Source organism: Euprymna scolopes, chromosome 16, assembly GCF_053919585.1.
Source record: "Euprymna scolopes isolate OS-2025 chromosome 16, ASM5391958v1, whole genome shotgun sequence".
NCBI classification, from domain to species: domain Eukaryota; kingdom Metazoa; phylum Mollusca; class Cephalopoda; order Sepiida; family Sepiolidae; genus Euprymna; species Euprymna scolopes.
In genome coordinates, this window is record NC_136497.1 from 14,833,242 (window position 1) to 14,858,137 (window position 24,896).

Sequence of the window (24,896 nt, forward strand, 5' to 3'; positions counted from 1 at the left end):
AAGACAACGTTTTTTTTTTTTTTCTGTTTTCCGCAAGTTTTTGTCCAATCAAAATCACTTTACGGTTGAAAAAAAAAGGAGAGGTGGTAAAGACAGAGGAAGGGGGTGGAAAAAAAGAAAAGAAAGAAAATTCTCAACGGAAAAAAGAAAGGAAGAGAAACAAACTATTTTTCTCTCCTTTCGCAAAAGCTTTTTTTTTCTCTACTTTTTTCGGAAAAAAGGATAACAAATTATACTCGTTTATCGGAGTGTAAAGACATGTAAAGGCATGTTTGCTGTCATCCAGTATTTTTTTTTAATTCAATTTTAAAAGAAATAATATAAATAATATACTTAAAAAGGATATTGATATTAATCAGTGATTAATATTCACGAAAATGAAAGGTAAGTATTTTTTATACTCAAGTTTCAACATTTTTTTCTTGGAGGATTGAATGACTATTTTTGTTTTTAGGTTAATTTAAAAAAAAAACATTTTTTTAATTTAAAAATCATTAAATAGTTATTTTAAATCACGAATAAAATTAAAACAAAATAAACTATAATTTTTCTGTTTTTATCTTTCTTCATAAACAAATCCATTTCAACTTTCCTAATTTTCTTTTTTTAATCCCACGAAAAATGTTTTTACGGTTTTTCTAATTTTACTCCAATATATCAGTTTCGTTAAATTTAATTTTAAATTGAAAATATTTGCATTTACAATTTTGGCAAATAGCAAGTATTTAAGCACTAGAAAAAAAAAACGTGGTTTGCCTCCTTCGGATTTAACCGTTGAGAGCAACGGGTCCCCTCCAAAATGATGTCCCTTTAAAATCTTGAATATTTACGAAAACCTTTATATATGTATATTTTATATCTATTCTATAATTTACGATTAAATATCATGCACCAATAATTCTACTTTTTATCTTATTTCTCAAACTGACCGCTGGTCACTTTTATTTGCCCGATGACCGATAACCCAAACTTATCAGTTTTTACTAAAAAATATTCGTGAATTTCGTGACTATGACCCTTAGATCATTTTTAGTATATCTACCCCTTTATAAAGGGGGTCGCTTTGGATGGCTGAAAAACTTGATCGAATCGGGACTCGTTATCATTCTCTGGCCTCAGGCAACCGGCAATAAACCAATACCACTCCCGTCTATTCCAAAGGAGGTAATCCCTGGGAGAATAACTTTGATGCAGAACTATACTCCACTCTGATCTCAGCCAAAGTGACTCTAGCGTTATCTTGTAAAATAGTTATCACAAATTGTTATTAAAGAAAAAAAAAATCGCTTTTGGTCAAGTTTCGTATTGAATGATATGAACAGGGCATTTTTTTTTTTTTTACCAAAATTATAAGTAATTAAAAAAATTACTTTCAATAAATTCTTAAATTAAATTTTTTTATTAAATAATGAATATATTTATTTGTTACTTTTAACTGTCTATTAAAAATGTTCATTTCACGCGAGCACTTGTTTAAGCGCTAAATGAATTATGAATATTTCACTAGTTTTAAAAAGATTTTTTCTTTAAAATTTTAGGATTAAAATATTTTGATGTTAGTGCATTATATTTTACACTAATTGGTTTATTTTTGTTTTGTGTGATTAAAAACATTGTAATTGAATGGATGTTTAAACCGTTATTATTTAGAACTTCAAAAAGAAAAATAAATAACTAGTTCGGAATGGGATTAAATGAATTTTTTTTTCTAAGTATGACAATTTCCAAGTTTACTTATTTAATAACCTGACATTCATTGTAATAAATATGGAAGAATAATCCTATAGTAATACATTTCTTGTAATATTTTAGAAATATTTTATTTATTGAAATTGTGAGTTCGGTTCTGGTCACATGTTTGATATTTCCGTTACAAAGTTCTTTTCCCGGTCACTTGTCATTTTTTTTTTTTTTTTTTCAATCTTTTCCCTCCAGTCTGTCTCCAAACACAAAATTAACAATTATTATTTATAATACAGTTAATCAAATGTACTAACAAATTCATTATTGCACTATTTTTCTTTTTTATAATGCTTATTTTTATTTTCATGCTGTTTACATAATTTTATTCCAGCATCCAGCGGTGTTTGAAGCTTTAAACTTCAATTAATTAGTAACTAAATTATAAATACTCAAAATTCACGATGTATATATATATATATATATATATATATATATATATATATATATATATATATATTATTATTAATATAAAAAAAAAATGGATGACTGCATTTTTTCGTTTCATTCAATCTTTAATGAATGGTGACATTCGATTTTCTAAAATAAAAATAAAAATAGCCAAAATGAAAATGTAGGGGGTGCTTATGCACTTTTGTTACTGTGGTAGATATAAGAAATACTTTCAAATTTTTATATCTTTTAAATTGTTAGGTGAAAGTACATAATTACAAAACTCTTCCCTCCACATGTTAAGAGTGGCTTTCTAAATATCGGTGCATAACTAAGTACCAAATGTAGATAAATTTCTTCATAACTTTTATTTTCTTTAAAATTCTACAATATCTATTTTTTATATTTCTAATGAATTTGAATCGATTTTATTTATTCAAATTTCAATCCATTCCGCCATCTCTGAAAACTTTCAGAATTTACTCTGAACCCCCCCCCCCCCAAAAAAAAAACTTCAGTTTTCTGAACTGTCAATTTAATAGAAACGATTGTTTTAGTCATCTTCAACCCCAAACAAGGCATATTGCCACTTAAACGTAAGGGACTATTTGGGACCATGTTTAGGGGAGATGAGCGAGATGCCGGTTTAGTTCACATTACATTTAAGCTTCTGTATGTTGCTTAAGTCAGGGAGGGAATTCCAAAGTCTAGCAGTCCAAAGGGAGAACTTTTTCTCTTCACATTTAGTTTTTTTTTAATTTAATTGTGTGATAATTTGTTGTACTCTTTCGACGTAAATACCCCCCCCCCGACAAACTTGACAAGCAGCAAAATCCCACCTCTACACAGATCCCCAGATGCCAGAAAGCCTCTGTTCTAATAGCTTCTTTCCCCAGAACTGCTAGACTTTCGAATTCCCTTTTGGGTTCCTGCTTCCCTGACTGTATTGACATGAAGTATAATGTGAACAGACACCCACCCATCTTGCTACTCAACTCCCTTCATATTGTCCTTGCAATTATGTCCCAGATAGTAACTCCTTACATTAAAGTGGTACCGTACCTTGTTTGGGGTGAAAAAGCAATTAAAGAAAATAAGTTTAGATTTGTAATTAGGTATATGGGGAAGTTTTAATATTTCTCTTAATCTGTGATCCAGAAATGTTGAAATTTAGGGATTCAAAATGGAAGTTTAGTAATAACCCCCCTCCTGCAAACATTTTATCTTTTAATTGCCAAACAGCTTATATTGATTGTATTGAACATCGGGTTATTTTTTAACTCTCTTGTTCAATTTTTAGAGGAGTTATTGGCAAATGTTTATAAACGAAATTGTGTTTTGGGAGGGGGAGGGGCTAAAATGCCGCTATAAGAATCAAGAATTTTTTTTCCCTCCGTTCGTTCTGTAATTGAAATAATTTAAAATAATTATCGAAAAATTTGGTAAAGACCCTCCTAATAATTTAGAATAAAAATCAGTTAAAAAAAAAAATGTTGGCGAGGAAGGTCTATCCGTCAGCTGAAAGTTCACCTGTTTGGAGGGAATTTCTTAAATTCCCACTTTTTTTAAAAACCTAAAATAGTACCTACAAAGAACGATTGTACATTCTAGGATTGAATTCTAAATCAAAAATTAATATTAATCATGGATTATTTAAATTATTTTATTAATTGTAAGGTATGGTCACTCAAATGATGGCAGTATCTACGAAGTTAGTTCAGAGAATCCCGAGTTGGTCCCGGAAATGGCCGAAGCAGTTAAAGTACGAAATCAGACGACACTAGGCATACAAAAATAAAGTTGAATATCAGTTATCTTTAACTTTAAAGCTTTCAGGCTGCGATTGATTGACTAATTTTAATCAAATTAGTTCTAGTTTTGGCACTTGTTTAGTTTAATAATCAGACATTAAAAATATGAAAATATTGGGGGGGGGGAGTTGTACGTACTCGCTATGGAATTAAGTTCTCGGCGGACGTTGTCGGGAATGCCCCCCCCCCCCTTCTCTAAATTCCACGATTTTCACTTTTTTAAAACTTTTTTCCTGTTAATATCATCGATTACAGACTTTAGTTTCAGATTATAAAAAAAAAATTTCATAATTTTTCACGTGGGGGGGGGGTCAGTTTTCAATTATCTTTCTGATCACGATGAAAAAAAATGGCAACTCTTACTGATGTGACCGGAAAGTACGGGTTAGAACAGGGGTTAAAAAAGGAAGATTTCTTTACCCTCAACCCCCCCCCACACACACACTCTCATCTATGTATGTATCCATCTCATCTATGTATCTATCTATTCCTTGTGGTCAAAAAGTTCGTGTTCAATTTAGTACAACGTTATAATTGAAAACTGAACCCCCGCGTGTAAAGTTATAAAAATTTATTTTTTCAATTTTTTTTTTTTTTATATATAATCTGAAACTTAAGTCTGTAATCGATATTAACAGGAAAAAAGGTTTAAAAAAAGTGAAAACTGGAATTTAAAGGGCGGGCGGGAGACTCTTGACAACGTCCGCCAAGTTCTCAAAAAAAAAATTCACTTAATTTTGATCAAGTAGTTTCTTTTTATTAGAGGAAAATCAAATTTTAATGATTGATTGTATCGTCGCCATCGTGCCTATTTCGCGGACGAGAAGGGGTTGCGTTTATAAACGAAAAAGGGATTAACAAATGACAGTGAAAAAGGAATTAAAAGGGACAGAGAAACTATGAAAATCAGTAAAAAAAAAAAAAACATTTATGTACTTTTCCTGCCCAGGTTTCAAAATCTTGTCAAATTTTGACACTTTAAGCGGTGATGAAAGTTATCTCCCTTGGCGCTGTGTTAAAAAGAAAAGGCAGTTTTCAAATCGTAAACTGCTTGAGTCATTTCTGGGACTGATTTTTTTTTTTTTTTTTCCCTCCGTCAATACTTGAAACTAAATTCTCTTCGCTTAAACAAAGACACCTGCATTTTAGTTCTCGTTTTTTCCAGGTTCTACTCTGGACAGAACGAGAACGACAATCAACTCGTCGTCGTCGACTCGACGGATTGATTTTTTTTTTTTTTTTTTTTTAATGTGTGGTTTTAAGCAACAGTACTGAATTGTCATGTCGAAAATTCATAGAGTAGAAAATTATTTATAGTGAAAAGTAATTTTTACGGAAAATAGGGGAAATTACATTTTTCTCCTAGATGTGAACACCTTGAAGATTGCGAATACAGGGAACATACTTGTCTCCTTTTTCGGCACTTTAATTCCTACACTTGTTGTATATAACGATACTTTTTTTTTTTTTTTTTTTTTTTTTTTTTTTTTTCACTAAAACGCAATAGCAGCTCCTCTACTTGATGAATTTTCGTAATTTTTGGATATATTCATATTTTCAACACGACAATCAGTGTTTTTGCTGAAAACAACATATTTCCAATTTTTTTTTTTTTTTTTTTTTTTTTTCTGAAAACAACGTATTTAAAAAATCGATCTGTCTACTCTATCTTAACAAGCAGCCAATCGATTTTTGCAAAACTTTTTGGTAAACCAAAGGAAATACCTTAAAATAAAAATAAAAAAAACTATTAAAGTTCTAAATTTTTTTAGATGAGGGCTCTCATCTTGAATGTTATTTGTGCAACATTTCGGTCGGATTTGCCTTTGACCTTCATCAGGTGTTGGTTGTTTATAAAAGAAAACGGAGCCAATAGCTTTTCTCTTTTCTTTTCCAAACAACAATCAACATGCCTGAGGACGGTCGAAGGCCAATTCAATTCAACTGAAACATTGCACAAATAACACTTGAAGATGAGAACAATAGTCCAAGCTGATAGGTCCTGAACATGTACTTCCACGAAATGTGTTCCAACGAACTTGCTACACCAGTACTCCAGCATAAATGAGAAGTTGTAACCATTAACATCCAAAATGAATTATTTTAACGATAATAGAGAAAGGTAATTTTCATGGAACATTATATTCCTCCATATCTAAATTATTTTAAATGAAGTTTTAAGCCAATCTATTTTGTCGTAAATAGTCGTAGTCAATCCATGGTAGCCATTTGGATTCTGGACAAGAACTAAATGCATAACCAGAGTAGAAGCGAGTCAGGTCCGAAAATGGAGAAGTCAGGTATTCGGCCTTTATTCGCTTCTATTCTGTTTATATATTAATACTTGGTTCCTGTCCAGAATCAAAATGGCTGTCGCAGATTATTTTGCACAATTTTTATTTACAACTAGCAGAGAGACCCGACGTTGCCCGGGGTTGAATGATGATAAACGAATATTTCACACTCCTATATTTTTATTGTCATCAAAATCCGTGAAATCACCCAGGAGGAAGCTTAGCTTCACATGTCTCCATGCAATACTTAGTTCAAAAAATGTTATTCTACATTGCACTCTAGAGAACCTACTGCTTCTTTTATGAATGTATTTTATATAAACTTCTTTAACGAAAAAAAACAAAACATTAAGACATTTACGTGCGGTGTTTGAAACCTACAGACCACGTAATGCAAAAAAAAAAAAAAAAAAAAAACACTATCAACTTACCCACAGAATTTTCACAGCCTGTTCTATCACTGTTGCTAAGTAACATGGAAAAAATGGCTTTACCGATGATAAATAAATTAAAATAACGGTTTGGATGATCAGTAATTATCGGGGGTATTCTGAGACAAAACTTAAGATCACTCCCAGACTTATACACTAAAGCACTGTAAATTTTAATAATAAAATAAAAAAAAAAAAAAAAAAAAAAACTGTTTAGCCGTTTCGGAGTTTATAAGGAAAGAACTCGCACACAAACACAAAACTTGCATTTATATAATTGTAAAGATAAAGAAAATTGGGTAAAATGATCACCCATTTCTTGACTATCATCCATTTCCAGATTGGACCTAGTAATTCAGTGAATTACTAATTCACCCCCGTTCGTTTGTTCACCCTTTCTCGATAACCACATCCTGGATGTTTTTAAATTTTGCTCAAACATTAGTCATGATGAAAGTAAATTTTTGCCAGAAAAGATTTTACAAGGATAAAATTGCCCCCAAATTGTTCATTTGTTCGCACTTTTCTCAATAACCATACCTTGGATTTTTTTTTTTTTTTTTTTAAGTAGTATTTTCAAGTTAAATTTAATGTTTACGATATATTTGTTTTTTAAATTGTTAGGAGAAAATACAGGATAGTTACAAAGCACTCTCTTCATGTTAAGATTAGCTTTCTAAATTTTATTTCAGCGGTGGTAACATAGATGCACAAATACCAAAAAACGTAGAGTCTCTTTATTAACCAGCGTATAGAAAGTGGTGTGTGAGTCTGTTTCATAGTGTTGTCGGGTAACCGTTGCTCAGTTTCAGATTTCCCATGGTAAGGACACCGATGTGAAATATGAAACTGGGCAAAGATGATTCGACCGGCGACAATAAGTAACTGAAACTTTAAAAAACCAAAATTATAGATGTTGAACTCCTCTACGCATTTTTCATCTGTTTGGATGCTGTTGCCATGGTGATACCCTGCGAGTGTAGCTGATGAAGATCCGTTATACAGTAACAACTGGTATTGAATTGCCACCCCGTGTCCCCGGGTTTATAAAACCGTTGTTTTAACGGATTTTGAGGGAAATTAGTTTGCGTGGCGGGCGATAATTTTGGACCATACAACTGAAAATTGAATTCTTGCAAATTTTATTTCCGTTTATGTTATCATATCGGTAGTTAATAGAACTTGTTAATTATTTTTATATATTTTTGGGCAATCGTAAGCTATATTTCTCGCTTCAATTATTTACTTGTAATAATTGGTTTCGGCATTATCCACAGACAATGTATTTTTATTTAAACCATATTTTAATAAAAAGAAATAAAAACGCATTAAAATTACAGCATGTTTTTATTGCACACGTGGAACTTAAATTTGGTTATAAAACAGCGACTATATTTTCCAGTCGACTTTTTATTTCGGAATTTGATGTGTACGATAAAACTTACTATAATTAATTTTGTTTTAGTAGGGAGTCATCACTTGTCAAGGCCCGAAGGCCACTCGAGGATAAGGGTTAATGAATGTGCAATGTTCACAGGGACAACAGTGTAATAATCGCTAATGGTGGAAATTGGGTATAATTTGATTATTTAAAGGAACGACTCAACAAGAATTTTTTAAGATTGGACTTCAAGACAACCATATTGTAGTCAGTTGGAAAGCAGGCCAACGGAACAGTTCCACAGGCAGGTAGTTTTAGGAAATAAGCTTTGTTCGTGGAATTTGTATTTGGATTTAGGCTCAGATAGAAAGTAGAGGAAATTGTTGATAGTGGTTGTACCTATTTACAATGCCTCCCCACGGGACAGAGTTAGACACCAGGGTCGTTTTTTAACGTGGAGAAAAAGTGGTTGTAGCTAGATGAGTTTTTGTGTGTGAAAGTTTGGCGGTTGGGGGGGGCATAGGTTGAAGCTCAGACGAGAGCACTTACCATGAAAATAACGATAGTACAGTGACAGGCTCGTAATGTCTCTTCTGTGGGAAAGAGGTTGCGGGGAACAGAAAAGGGTATTATTTATTAGGTTTCAAAGCCGGTTTTGGACCTTGTCAAGACAGTATAGGGTGCTCTGAGAAGCACCTGCCCACATGTGGCAACAGTACTCCATCTGAGAACGTACTTGAGAGAATGTCAGACCCAGAAGCTTGTAAAAACAGGAAGCTTCTTTAAGATGAGACATTCATTTAAGTTGTGGCCAAGTGGGAATCAAAGTATTATAGTGAAATGATAAAAGTTTGGTTTTGGATGCGTTAAAATTAACCAGCCACCTTTTTCCCCATTGTACGGTGTACTTAAGGTCGGAGGAGAAAGACTCGGAGAGATCTTGGTCGTTGCTGTCCTTTGAAGTGTTATCCTAGGTGGTAATGTCGTTCGCATATATGCCAACGAATGAACTTGGAATGTGATTTGGGAGATCATTGAAGATAAGAGAGTTGAATTGAGAATGGATCCTTGAGGCACAGCAGTCAGTGTTGATATTTAAAGTTTCGGACTTCTGCCCGTTGCTGACAACTTATAAAAATCTATCGGAGAGAGAAAATTCAATGACAAAACATTTCTAGATATTCCATAGTTGGAAATCGTACGTAGTAGACCTTTAAGCCAAACTCTGTCAAATGTTTTTGATATTTCGAGTGGTATTGCTCCTGGGAGGAAACCATCATCGATAAATTCACTGATGCTATGTTAAATTACAGTCGGCAGGTCAGCTATAGATCTCGCAGGACGGAAACCATATTGCTTGTTACTGGATAGGTTGTTTTTTGCCGAGCTGTTAGACAATTTTTCTATTTAACATGGATTCAAACAACTCGTGACATGTAGAAAACTAATTGGTCTGTATTGATCTCCCGTATTTTTTTAATACGGGTCAAATTAATGAGTTTTTTTCCAAGGTATTGGGAAGCATTACTCCTTCAGGCATCGATTGAACAGCTTTACAAGACTGTATGCTTGTTTCAATTGCAGCTTTTTGAGTACTATAATTGGAATATTGTAAGGACCAGTTGCTTTACTGGCATCAAGGTTTATGTAAAAGTAAGCGTAGGAATCGGAACGAAACTAAATTAATTACGTGACTGAAATAGGAATTAAACTTGCGCCCTCACTATCGAATGAGAAATTGATAAAATAGAAAATATCCAATTCATATCCGTATCCAAAATTGGAAATTATGAACTGGTGTTAATCTAAATCTTTTAAATCTATGACTTTTAAGCGGAATGCTTCATGTATGGGTGCTTCTACAGAATTTTCATCGAAATTGCTCTTAAGGGGTGGGGGATGTCTCATATTAAAAACCGACTTTATGTCTATCCTCGTTAAGAGACGAAGAACGACATAACGGTCGGTTAAGTAACGTTATATTCTCACTGAATGAAACTAGTTTTAATTTGAACTTCAGTTTCTATTTATAGCTTGTATAAAACATGAAAGCTTGGGGAACCCGTTGAACAACAGGAAAGCAAACTTTTTCGGACAAGGTGTTCAAAGTTTCTTGAATTAAGGCAGTTTGAATTTTTGTTGACCGAAGTGCCCCCCCCTCTTTTAAGAGGGGGGCCTTTGTGAAAGGGTGGTTTTATTGCTTGTTGTTTGAGGGACCAATATTTATGACGGATAATCGACGAGACATTTTTTTTTTATTTTCTTTTTCTTCACATCAAAATCTATTACATGCCTAACTTTGTCATCCTTATCTGAATAAATAGGCCATGTTACTTTTTCCCCCCACACGATAAAAATTGCTTTTCCAAAATATTTTGGTTCATATATAAATTTACTTTAAGCATTCTAGCCTGAACATGTTTTGTATACCCCACCCCACATCTCACAAACGCGTTCTTACATGTTTGAATTAGATTACCGTTTGTTTTTTGTTTTTTCCCCTCTCTTCGGTAGATGGATTTGGTGCGGTGCGGTGCGCTCTGTCATTTTTTTTTTTTTAATTTATTTATTTTTTTTTAAAGAAAATTAAATTTTATGACTAAACGAGTAGTGGGATTTTGATCGGACATGTTGAATAAGAGGGAGACAACTTAATTCGAACTATCGATCAAAAATGGCTGCATTTAATATGGAAGTCATAAATGTTTATTTTCTTAGCTAATAATAATAATAATAATAATAATAATAATAAAAACTACTTAATCAATTTACATAATTTTTGGAACATGACATTTTCGTTCCGTGACGAATACGTTTATCAAAGATTTTTTTTATATATAATTCTAAATAAGCAACCCCCTCCCCTTTTTTTCATCAAACAATACATATTTTGAGATAATCTTTTATATTAATAAAATTGTGATATTACTCTCGTCAGGACATTGGATTTTTTCCTATTTATTGTTAATGGAATATTGTGAAATAAATACATGCAACCGTGTAAAATTAAATCGAAATTTAAGAATCCTATTAAAATAGAATCCTCCAGAAAGCATGTCAGTTTCTTTTGTAAACAAGTCAGCCATTTTAATAATTGCAAAACGAATAACTTCGTAATACTTCGAAATTTAGAAGGAATTTCGAAGCAATTTAACTGTTAGAAAGTAATTTCTGGTTTTAAAATACACAACAATTTCTGATGAATCTGGGGACTTTTTAAACATAAAAACAAACTTGCGGAAGTCACAATTTTCGATTGTTCTGAAATCTGCACGATTACATAATTTTATAACAATTCAATTCGAATAATTTAATGACGAAATGATAGCGTAATAAATTTAACTTTGAAAATCTCCCCCCCCCCAAAAAAAACTTACTTTTGTGTGATTAAGTTGATTAACTCTAAACATTTCTCTGAGATGTTAACTTTAGCATTGATCACCCACTCCCAAAGCAGTGAGCGTTTTGAAAGACATGTAACCATACTTAAAAAATAATAATAATAATAATCTTGATCGTTATCTTAATTTCTAAGATCAATTTGGAGTCGGGGAGTAAAAAATTTTTTTATGATGAAATACGTAAAACAATGCTTTTCTTGCGAACCCATATTTTGACTAACAGTGATCATGCCTCTATCCCCATCGCTCCGCCAGAATTACTGCCTGGTGCCCATTTAGCCCCAAATTGCATGGGTTGGTTTATCGGTTATCTATTTCGGATAACTCCCACCTTGCGGTGTTAGCTTCTACTGATAAATACCCACCCCCGCAACCTCTTAGTCGCTCTTTGATTCAGTATTTGACAATGTTCATACATGCAAGCATACATATAGACACTAGTCTGAGAAGTGAAGTATAGCTTTGTGGACTGGGTTCGAATTTCCCAACCAGCAGTAATTATCACTTCCCACGCCGATTACATAAGCATGAAACGGTGAACTGAAACAGTGAAACAAGGTATGAAAATTGTTAATATTTATTTTTAAAATATTAGTCATATATCTCAATTGATTAAAAAAAAAAAAAAAAAATTCGTTTGAGGTCTATCGACGCTTAATGTCTGGTGTTTCTGCTGCTACAGACCACCGCCCCCCCCCCCTCCAGATTGATGCTGTTACCTGTCATCATCACCATCGAGTGACGATGATACTTGTCAATTTCTCGCCGTTGCTGATTATTGCCACTTCGTTTTTATTTCACCTGACCACGCCCCCTCTTCTCCCTCTTTATTATTGCAATTACCGTTGCGTTGCTGCTTTTGGTTGTGGCGGTGTGTTGTATCTATAGAGACGACCACATCAAACCTAGAGAGAGAGAGAGAAAGAGATTCTCACCAGCTGGACAACAACGAACAAGTGCGCCTCAAACCGTATAACAACAACCGCAAACGTGCGCAAACACTTCACACGGCCGCGCTGATCTGAAGATGTTAAAATTGATCTATTCGAAATTCATGTTCTTCAACAATTTAGCATCCACAGGTAGGAAGCAAACATATCCGAAAAGTGTGTGTGGTGGGGATGGGGGGGGGGCTTTCCTTTTTTTTTTATTTAATTATTTCGCTTATTCGGACTACTATTCTCATCACAATGTTTTGGCTGATGTAACCTCAGACCGTACGTATTCAGATGCATCTTTTGCAAAGTTGGGGATCAGAACGAAGTCTTGTGAACTGAATCCTTTAATTGCTCGAATGATTATTATCATTTCGTGCACCTGGTGAAGATCGGAGGTTACAGCGACCGAAACATCGTGAAGTATCACCTAATTTGAATAATACAAATTATCTTCATCTCAAATTCTGAAAACTGGTAACGTTTTTTTTTTTGTTTTGTTTTTTTTATCAACTTGCTATTTATTTTTAAGTGTTTTGAAACAAAAAGCGAACGAAACATTCAACTAATTGAATTCTTTTACAACTTGAATAAAATCCTAGTTTTGTTCAGATCACTTATTGTGGTGATCCTTAGGATCACTGATCCTAGTGTTTGGTTAGGGTTAATTCCCCAGAAGAATGAAACCTAGGGAAACACTTAGCACTTAATTTTCACGTTTTTTGTATACTTATTGTGATCGATCTATATTTTTGAACTGTAGTTTTTCGATCTGATGGATTAATTCCAAAGATCAGTTTTATATTTTATTTCGCTTATGGCTTGGAACGTTTTATTTCTTTTCCGCCTACGATTGGAAGCTTTCGTTTGCGCACACTTTTGGATTAAAGAATTTTTTCTTTTTTTTTTTTTCGTAAACTAGAATGTTGTTGCTTTTTAATATTTCTAATTTCATCTCCTTTCAAGTAAATCCCTAATTTATACCCTCCCCCAATTTTCTTTCTGTTGGGATTTCCTCACAATGACGTCATTCATTATTAAACTTTTTTTACCCCCCCCCCCCCCATCGTTAAAAATGTTAAATTTCTATATTGAAAACACCTTTTCATCTCTAAAAATTTGTATCGATTTAACATTGTTTAAAACTTTAAAATACTTTGACCAGTTAGTCGTATGATAAAATATGCGTTTTTCCAAGGGGTTTTAACGATCGCATTTAATCAGGAGTTAGCTTGCTAATATTCTTTTTCCGGAAAATATACAAACAAAAAGTTGCAATTAACTTCCATGATCAGTAGTAGTGATTTACCTTTTTAGAGAAGGGTTAATTTTGGAGCAGTATTACAAGTTTCTTTTTCTTCTTCCAATTAAGAAATTTAATTGAAATTTGTCTAATATCGAATTGAAATCTATTTCTTGTCGCCTCACATGGCTGTAAATAACTATAAATGTTGCAATCCTCCAGACTGGCTACTTTATACCCAAATCCGACAAGTTTTGGGCAGGTTCTGGTTATAATTTTGTTTGTAACCCATCTAAAGTATGGTCCTGTGCGGTTCTAGGAGGTTTACCCTCTTATGCTGTCTTTTATCTCTTTGAAAAGGGGTTTATTGTTAATCGCCTGGAGCGCCTCTACTGTTGAATTTCGATGGGACTGTCCTAACATTTTTTTTTTTTTTTTTAGCTAGATTGCTCTTCCACTATTTATGCTGGAGTACTGGTGTAGCAAGTTCGTTGGAACACATTTCGTGGAAGTACATGTAAAACAAGCACAGATGCAGCATTATGGTGATGGGACAGGGGTTAAAGCTTTGTTCATAGTGCGGGACCTATTAGGCTGACGACTTTTTTTTTTTTTTTTTTTTTTTTTTTAATCTTGTCAGAGAGAGAGAGACTAGGGTTTGGTGCACCTGTCCAGATTTTTTCTTCTTTTATTAAACCATGGTCATGAAACTGTTAGCAATAGACAGGTTACCTAGTCAATTAAGCAATACATAAAACTTAGGATCATCATGATAGACAATACAGAACTCTGAAAATGTTACAGTGATACATGTTCATTCAGTTTTGAGGCAGCACGTTCAGGACTGCAGAGCATAATGCAAAAGGAGATTGCCGGTATATCTCTGAGCAAACACCAGTGTGATCATGCAGTGTCTAATGTGATCGTGTATCATCGCAGGTTTGGTCTATTCAGTCACAGCACAGGACGATATTTAAGCATTGCGGTGGGGTAAGAACCATGAAATAATTTCTAAGTAACAGAAGCAACTTTTACGTTTTCATTTTGTTGAGAAATCCAAACAGATCATATACTCCAGAGGGAACAGGCTCACGGCAGGGAATATGTAGTATATATCAGATGGCATGACACTGTAGACACATAGAACACTTTGTCAATTCTGAATACTAGGGGCCCATATTCAAAGTGTAGACGAATCATTGCCTTGTAAAGCCTAGTCAGCAAATGCCATTCATGAAGAATTTGGTAGGATATGCAACGTTTAAAGCTCTCTATTAACCCTGTTAGATACATAAGACAAGTGGTCTTCAAACCTAAAATTGCTAGATATTATTACTTTCAATAGTTATGACATTGGGTGTGACAACAATACTCCAAATATGGTGTGAGAAGTTTTTTAGCACAGTAGAGGGAGACCTCTCTCTCTCTCTCTCTTGCACATAAATTCTGAACTATTCTTTAAAGACTTAACAAAACAGTTTAAGACCCTGCCAAATCTTTTGCATACCTTACAAGAATGCACAAATTAACTTTTCACCCACTTTTTTATATAGTAAGTAATCCTATTAGCTTTCTATTGTATTTAAATATGTAAGCGGTTGAATTAAGCATTCTAAATTCCCAATAATCCCTTCAAACAATAGTTCCTTTTTTTTTTTTTTTTTTTTTCTAACCTAACCTCACCCCCCCCCCCTTTTTTAACTATTGAATTAAATCTTGTACTTTTAGATAATATACTGCTATAAGCTTTAAAGCAACAAAAAATTAATTCTGTACAAATTGTACTTAAGAGGAGTAGTTCGGCATATATGCAAGCAAAACAACTGTATTCAATTTTTTTAATGAATTATGAAAGCGTGAAGAAATTTGTTTTTGCTTCATAAAAAGATGGTTACGTGCAAGAGTAAATTTTTGTATTTAAATGTTTAAGTTGTACTTGGAAATGTTTGGGTGCTACTTTAGTTTGATATCTACTAGGAAAATCATTTCTTTAAATGTTGGGGTTCCAGGTTCATTCTTTTGAAACAAATTTAAAGTGTTTTACTTGCTCTTGTACTGTGTTGCCTGCAATATCAGATTAGATCATCATACGTAAATAGATACATATGTAAATTAAGCTAAAATTTATCAATGTGTGTATTTTCCAGCAGCAGCTAGTTTAAAGTATTAGTATTATTTAACAATTTTTCTCGGTAACTTCTAATATATTAAAGTGAAGTGTGTGTGTGTGTGTGTGTTTTATGTCTGCCCAAAACTTTTGACAGATGCATCGGACCGTGACAAAATTGGTATCATTAGAAAAATCAATCTCTCGGATGAAAATATGTCAAAATTGGCTAAAATGATTAATTCTGTGCTGGTCAACTGGGCCGTTTTTTGCAAGGAGGGGTCACCTTTTGCATCAACATTTTTGTAAGTCAAACGCCTAACAATCTGAATGCATGTTTAAAAAAACGTTATTTTGAAGGCTCATGACGTCATAAGTCGTTGTGGTTGTGACAGCTAGCGTGTTAGCTTTTTTCACCTCCTTTTCTTCTTTTGCGTTACTGCAGCCTTTTTTTTTTTTTTTTTACGGTTGCATGAGCACTTGTTTGATTAAAACAATAGTTCATTTATTTTATTTTTTTCTGGGGGTTGCTGAATATCCTTAGTATACCACCTCTCAGCACCCAAGCAATGCAGGGTACCCCCGCTAGTTAATTATAAAAGTTTAGAAGCCCACCCCCCTTAAAGTAATTTTTTTCTGTATGACACTATTGTAAATTAGTAAAGAGAAACAAATATATTATTGTACCTATTTACAATGCCTCCCCACGAGACAGAGTTAGACACCAGGATCTTTTTTTAATGTGGAGAAAAGGTACAAAAATAAAAAATTGTCTCAGTCGGGAAGGACTGCTCCTCCACCAAAAGAGAACAAGAAATGGAAGTGCAGCATCTGAAGAACAGATACTACACTTTGATGGCCTTTTGGCCAAGAAGATTCAGTTTAATGTTTTATCTATTGAATTCTTTGTTTAATTATTTATGCGAGTTGATTTTTATTTTTAGGTGATTATTTAAAAATGTTTAGTGGACAAAGTAAATTTAAAAATAAATTTTAGCAAAGTACATTATTGTATTGCCAATACCAAATCAAAACTTGATTTATCAGCTTAAATGCTATTTAGGTCTAACTTTTAAAACCTGATTGTAAAGCTTCATGTATACCCATGTACATGCATACCATTTAAGGAATGTAATTTCATAACGAAGCCAGCTGATTCGGAGTAACAATGAGAATTGAGATTGCTTAATGTAAACGACAATTGGAATAGAACCATTCTTATGTTATAGAGATGGTTATGGTTATAGCTAGTTTCCACATATTTATTGACAACGGATAGTCACTCGACATTCTCTCACAAAGCATACGATAGACCAGGGGTGAACACACATTTTCAGCATGAAAGTTATGACATGACTAAGTCTAAATGATCTACCACCTACTAAAAATGCAAAACACATTATAAATATATTGTAAATTATTTTTATATGTACATTATATGCATTTGTACGTTGCATTACTGCATCAACCCATATTGCATTGTACACCTGTGTACATATTTTGTCATTTCTCTGATGACTTGCATTAGATGGAGTCAGTCAGGGGTACATAATCTGAACAGAGCTGCCAGCGTCAAGCAGATTTATAGATGCTCATCAATCATGGTGGAGCAGTATTTGGACTTAATGATCTTCATGTGGGAAAGGCTGACTCACACAAATAAGTGAAACCATATAATGCAGTCAAGAACGTAGCACATTTACTGATGTTGGGGTCCTATTTGAATAAATTTCATAATTGTTCATGAGCCTTCAGCTGAATGTAGGCTTATAGTACCAGAATATCTCATCCCTCACTCCAGAAGAGTTTAAGTGAGACGATGTTGCAATTTTTGATGCAACTAAAAAAAAAACAAAAAAAAAAAACTCATCTTCCTGGAAAGGGTAGCACATAAATGTAGCGATTGGTTCAAGTAAAAAGAAAGCATTTATTGAACTCTGAAAAACAATTGCCGATTTGCTTTATATTATAGCATGCACTTTGCACACATGAATGCTCTTGTATTTTCATCTCTTCCACGAGGTTGTGAAAGTTTGCCAGCATTGACGGTTTTTTTTTTTTTTCTTTTCTTTTTCCTTCCCAATACCATACAATCTACTCGCATGCGACCAGTTGATCGCGATCTATGTAATGGACTCCTCTACAATAGAAAATAGCTATATGCATAGAAAGGATGCAGGCATCAGATGGGGGAGTCTGGAATCAACTGATTTTAAAATCTAATCAGTGTTTTTTTCTAAGGTTAGAATTCGGATGCTTTTCCATTCTCACAGTCAAAATTAAAACTTCATCGCTTGGAAATAAACGTGAATTATATTTATCATCAGAAATTGTCTTTTTTTTTTAATCTTGAAAATATTGTGAGGGAGTTGAGCTTAAAAATCTTTGCTTCAAGCAAACCTATTAAAACGTTTTTTTTTTTTTTTTTTTTTTTCCCTTTTGTATCTTGGTTTATAAGGAATAATCTAACAAATATGTGTGAGATTAAATTCCTTTTGTTGTGAAGGTGCAACCCATTTAATTTAGCTTTTGCAAGCGCCTGGGGGGTGCATATAATCTGTGGGAAACATAAAGGGTGCTTGTTCACTTCTGAACTTGTTTAAAATCTCTTCACATGTTACTGTTATCATTCTTGTGGGTGAATGGTAGACCAGCTGGCTCTTCTTGGTTTAGTTGTGGGCGAGTGCCGGGGTAACATCTAAGTTTTTCCTTGTCCAATCAAAGACCTTGTCGGCTCACTTCTATCACTGTCTACCTAGTTTTCTTTTCCTCTGGGCTGTTCCTTGCAGGATGTTTTTTTTTTTACTATAATCGAGGACACTAGTTCAGTGACTTTTCTGCGGATTTTATTGTTGGTGACATGGTCCTCATATGACATACCAAGGAGTCTTCTGAAGCATCTCATTTCTACTGCTTGGATCCTCCTCTGTAATCTGCGTTCAGTGTCCATGCTTTGCATGTATAAGACATGATTGAGATAATTAGCTCGTTGAGTAGCTTCCCCTTCGTTAGTAAGATTCATTAAAACAAAGTTTATCACATTTTTTAATCTGATATGATGAGCTTGTATCTTGTACATTGTTTCGTGTTAAATCAAAAAATGCTTTATGGCCATGTGGTACTACTTTTATTTATATATTTTTTAAGAAAATGTATGTTTAAACCGTTTTGTATTGATCTTTGTGTTGCTGTTATATATTTATATTGATATAATTAGTGGCTTGTATATGATCTAATCTCTTAATTTGTTTAAAAACTAGGTGTATAGTTAGGTTTTATTAATATATAATGGAATATTGTTTCATTTTCTATGAGGCTTGTATGTTGCCGTTTGAATTAAAAAACATCTAAAAATTAACTTTTAAATCCTTTTTTATTTTACTATGGTAAAACCTAAGTTTTGAAAAATTTGTACTTTAAATTTCTGCTTGATATGTTATGAAATATGAAACCATCATTCAAATATATATAGTCAGTTGTGTTTTCTGTGATAGAAGCATTGTTTATATATTAAAATCAAATGTGTATAAAATAAATCTATAAGCCAAATTACAATGCAATATTATAAAAATAAACATATGTATTTGTTTAAAATTAATAGTTCAGAGATAACCTCCATCCTCAGGATTTTATACTCTTTTTTTCTTTTCTTGATAAAAAAGGAAAAAAAATGTATAAAATTCTAAGGATGGCATTTTTTGAAATATTAATTTTAAACAAATAAATATTTATTTATTTCCATAATATTGCATTGTAAATTGACGTTTATATGTATTTTCTTTTATACAGTGTGTCCAAAAAGTCACTGAAGGGTTTTAAACTAATAGATTCCTTATTTTTGATATCTTTCTGTAATTTTAACACAATCTAAGTCATTGGGAAATTTTTAAAAAATGCAAAATTCAAACCATCTTTATGAAAAATGTCTGTTAAATGTTGCCCATTTTCAGCTTCACATATTTGTGCTCTTTCCAAAACATGACAGATTGCAGAATCTCTGGATGATGATTTAATTCCCTTATTTCGTTCTGCAAGCTAGCAGATCTCGAAACGTTAAACCCCAAACTCTGCACTATTCTGGCACCCCCATTACATCCAATTTTTTCATCCACCTTATTGCTATGTAATTGTGAGGATTTTCTCCAATGTTTTATTTTATGTCATCAACAAAAGTTTTTGAATTCCAATGCGTTGTATACATTTTTTGATAGAACAGTTAAGTCTTTTCTATCAAGTGTGTAACGATACAATTTCATTTCGTTGAATCATTTTATCAAATCTTTATTTTCCATCAAGTTCAATATGCTTAATTTTATTTTTGTTTTTGTAGTTTATTTGTAAGACTATATTTGTGGTCTTTTTGCATAATAAATACTTCAGACTTTACATTTTATCTAATTTGAATTTTTAGATGGTATTAATTTTTCGTTTTTTTTTTTTTTTAAGTTTTTAATATTTTTTTTTTATAGCTGCTGTATTTATAATCAGCCACAGTTACCCAGTGTTGTCTGGATAGAGGGCTTACAAAAAGTCAAATCAAAATAGTCGTGTTTACATTTTTAATATAAAAAAAAATAAGATGAAAAATGTTAAAAGAAATTCAATGTATGTTTATAAAAGTTACTTATGGATGAGAAACAGATTTTGTATCATTTTTAATAGTTTGAAAACAAAAATGTTACCTCTATATTTATGTGCTTGGATATTATTTAAAAAGCAAAGTTTTTAATGTAATCCTATTTTAGATTATTTGTGAATGCTTTTGATATTTTTGCAAAGGATGTTCATTCTGAAATGTTATTTTCTCACATTTCCTTTACGTTTTCTGTTCACAAACCAACAATTTAAATTTACATTTCTATATTTCAAAAAATAAGTTTAAATTTTTCGTACTGTTTTATTCAAGTGTTGAAAAGGGAGGGGTGATTTATGGGTGTTTTTAAGCCCTGAACTTGAACAGAAATCCATTCTTGTTTCAACTTGTTTTTAAATAAAGGTCTTCTTGGCAACTTCTTTCTCGCCGTGATTATTTTTAGATTTACAGTATTCATTTTCTTTTTCTTTTTTTTTTTCTTTTTTCTAGAACATTTTATATAAAAACTTATGGATCGGAATTAAAGTTATAAATTGGGGTGATACTAACAAAAACTTTTGCACCAACCTATGTTGCAGGGTATTATTCATTTTTATTTTACATATATACAGTGATATTACACATATGTATTATATCATATTGTGCATAAGATATTACATTCTTATTGCACTTAAGGGAACAAGCAAGGATACTAAAAAGAGCTCTCGGTTGGTTTCAATAAAAAGCAGGGCAATGTTGGCAGCTGGTTTGGCTGCCCCATACCCAGCATTACAATCTTCAAAGGAAGAAAATTTAACTAAAAAAAAAAAGTATTCCTCGTGTGGGAAGGAGTAGAATCTCAAAACATGTATATTCTGTTCCACAGACCCGTTTGGAGGCTAGATTCATTTTTCTTCCCCCCCCCCTCCTCTTTCTCACGCGCATCCACTATCCTTTTTGTCATTACCTGTTTTATGTTTTACATCACTTTGAAGAAAGTTTGCTGAATTTCTGAATGAGTGTTTTTGTTTTTCATAACACATCTCACGTGCCAACTTACTACACGAACCTCATTGTCTCTTGTATTCCGTTCACTCCAATTTCATAATTGTTTTCATTTAAAAAATCATTTGCAGATTACATTGGCATGCACACATTTAACCCAAAAAAAAATTATTTTTTCTTGTTATTATTAGGGCTGTGACAACAGCATATTCTTTTCATTATTTTGACTCTTGAGTATATATCCGTTAATATCTTAGACTGATGTCGTTCTCGGTTGATTGTCTGTGTATTGAATATATACTTGAGAGTCAAAACAATGAAAAGAATATTCTGTTGTCCCAGCCCTAGTTATACAAATATTTTGAATTTCCTGACACCATCAAACATGTTTTGTTGTTGAATAACATTTTGTATTTATCTTGTATTAAAAAAAAAAAAAAATTCTTTGAATCGTTAACATTTTCCTTCAAAATTTCTTTTTCTTTTCTAGTCATTAGAAGCTTGAGTCGTCTTCAACGGCGATCTGAAAGTGCGTTCATCCCCATTCATGTCACGGCAACTGGACCCCGAACACGCAGCCGTGTTACAATATGGAACTTACCAGAAGAAGTTTTGGTCTTACTTTTGAAAGATCTCCATGTCCGTGATCTCTTAACCATGCGTGCTGTAAGTATTAATTTTTTTATTTATTTATTTTTTTTTTTATAAGATTCCCAAGTTTGAACATTAGGTTTCAAAGTACAAAAAAAAATTCACCTGAAGATGAGATGAGGTTACATCTGCCGAAAGATTATGAATTGGCGATTAAAAATACTTTAAATAATAATATAATACAAAACATCTCAAAAATTTAAAAATATTTTTTAAAGTTTATTACCAACTTAAGCATAATTTTTTCTTAAAGTAATCAATGCAGTCGTAATGACTAGTTTAGCAGAAATGATAAAGTGTAGTATCTGTTCTTATGCTGCATTTCATCTTTTCTACCCCTCAATTGGAGAAGGGGGTGGATCCTTCTAAATTGAAACAGAGTGCCTCTTTTTGGGAAGCTGCATTTTTTCCAATATCAAATCCCAACTTTGCCCTCATGGAGAAGCAAGTAAATAGACTACAAGTGAATACTGGGAACATTTATATAATTGTCTGACATGTTGGTTGTGGTAATTCATGTTCAAACGTAACTTTTTTTATGGGCAAAACAAAAATGAAAGTTTAAAAAAAAAAAAAAAAAAAAAAATTCTCGACAATGCTGATTAGATGTAATTGTTTATATAAAGGGCAAATTTCTGGATGTCCAGCTAAAACTTGAAAAATACACAAACCCCTACAAAGTTGTCTTTTTTTTTTTTTTTTTTTTTTTTTTTTTTTTAATTGGCATAGTTCCAGCCAAATGTCTGAAATTTAAAAAATGGATTCAATGGAGGGGGGAGGGTGAATATCTATTTATATCATTTAATGTTAGCATAAAGTAATACAGGCCAGAAAATAAGTCTGCGTTCTTTTTAAAATGGAAATTATTAGATGCAAAATTTAGATTTACAATTTCTTATTGTCATTTCTCTACAAAGGAAGTGGGAAGGAGAAACTTAGTTTTAGTAATAATCTGGAGATTCCTTTAATTTTATTTAGTGTTTTTATTTATTTATTTTTTTTCATTCTTTGCTTTAAAAGGGGGGGGGTTCCTTGCGAGAAACTTCACACTATTAAACATCTATTAATTTTTTTATGGTCCCAGGAAATGCCAGGTAGCCCTGCTATCTTAATAAGAATCAAACCTTTATAGTTATGGATGGTCGAAATTACTTAGAATTTTTCCTCCAACTTTCCTGTTTGTTTTTTTTGTTTGTTTTTTCTAGCAGTGTTCACCCTTAGCCAGGTTGAACCAGTTTCATCCAAAGGAAGAAGTGTCAAAAGAATATTAAATTCACAAACTGTGCCCAGTTGCATGTCTCTTAGATAACATTTTTGCAGTTCTTGCAGGGTAGTGTCCAACTTAATCATACATGCAGCGCCTGGTATTTTTAAATGGTCACCCATCTGATACTGACCAGGCTCATGATGGCTTAACTTTATTGATCTAATGAAAACGGGTGTGTGAACGTAGTTATGCCATAAATAACATAATGTATACATGTATAATGTGATGTTTAGTATTATTAAACTATATTGGTCAGAAGATCTGGAGAAACATTGAGTGGCATGTTACTAGCTGTACCTACCTGGCATTGCCTGGTAATTTTTTTTTTTTTTATCACTCAAAACATGACCGTGAAGTCACCTGATTTAAAAAAAAAAAAAAAAATTCATTGAATCTGGAATAACATCTTGCTTTATTTATTTTATAGCATTGTAAAATATTGTTTTTCTCCTTGTTTCCCAAAGTGGACTCCAGAACTCTGGGGCTCTGGGAGTAAGGCTGAGGGGGCTCCGGAAGCCCTCTCTTAAGGAGCACCAAATGCTTTATATGGAAAAATTAAATAGCTGCAAACATTTGATGTTTTTTTGTTACTGGGAAGATAACTACAGATGTAAAGAGTTTCAAGATGGTTCATGAAAAAGAAAATAAATTAACAAAAAATGCAACAATTTTAAATAAAGAACAAAAAAGTGGTTGTAAACATCATAAGTTAGTGTTAAAATTTGAAATCCATGTTTTTCATATTAGAAAATTATCTTGTTAGTGCTCCATAAAAAACTTTTTCCCTGCTTGGAGGTTCTAAGGTGTCTAGAAGTTTAAGAAACCCTGCTTTAAGGTACCCCACCACACTCACATTAACTGCTATTTATTTTTGACAAAAACTAGATGTGATGTCTTCTTGGACGGACAAGGTAAAAGTGACAAATGAATAAAGATGTCATATTTTCAGAGGCTGTTTTAGAAAACGTCACAACAAATTTCTCATTTTATCAAGATGAATAAATTTGATTATATTTTTCATTTGTCTATTGTTATATAAAAATATGCCTGTCATATTTGTTCTTCATAGGTGTTGATTCATGGAAAGAACAGACATTTTAAACTTGCTAGCGTAGACAAAACATTTCTAAATTATAAACAAAAACTCCAATCTACTTGCTCAACTACCTGTCTGCACCATGTTTTGCAAGCGCAAGTTGGAGGTACATTAAATACAAAAATAATTGCTTCAGTCTAGAACGATTTCTACTTCACTGATTGAGAATAAAACAGATGAAGCATGGCATAAGAACAACTACTACATTTTGATCTTAAAGTCTTGAAATCACATTTGTCAATTAAGTTTTTAAATAAAAAAAATTTCAGACGAATGTTTATTTTATGGAATATATATTGACAATTATGTATTTAAATTATAACTTTATTCATTATAAAATGACACCGTAAATTTATAAATCTAATATGTAAAAGGCAGTGTGTGTGTGTGTGTCTCACGAAATCTTCCGACAGACGCGTCGGAATGTGAAAAAATCTGTATCCTTTTAAAGCTCGATCTCTCGAACGACAAATATTAAAAAATTGGCCCAAAACATTAATTTCTTCACACTTAACTGGTCCGTTTTTTACAAGAAGGGTTTTTTTTTTTTTTTTTCTTTTTTCGGCGA

General features: G+C 32.6%; 1 protein-coding gene across 2 annotated transcripts in view; it reads left to right on the forward strand.

The window, feature by feature from the left end:
• Window positions 1–248: 248 nt before the first annotated feature.
• Window positions 249–24,896, forward strand: part of LOC145295847 (cyclin-F-like) — a 51,804-nt gene continuing 27,156 nt past the window's right edge. Inside the window, exons 1-2 of one of the 2 annotated variants that reach the window (XM_080141562.1) lie at window positions 249–384; window positions 21,805–21,980. In XM_080141562.1, coding sequence (XP_079997688.1) covers window positions 378–384; window positions 21,805–21,980 — 183 coding nt within the window. In that variant the 5' untranslated portion in view covers window positions 249–377. Of the gene's footprint in view, window positions 385–12,312; window positions 12,534–21,804; window positions 21,981–24,896 lie in introns of those variants that run through there. The other variant, XM_080141561.1, reaches the window with a different exon arrangement.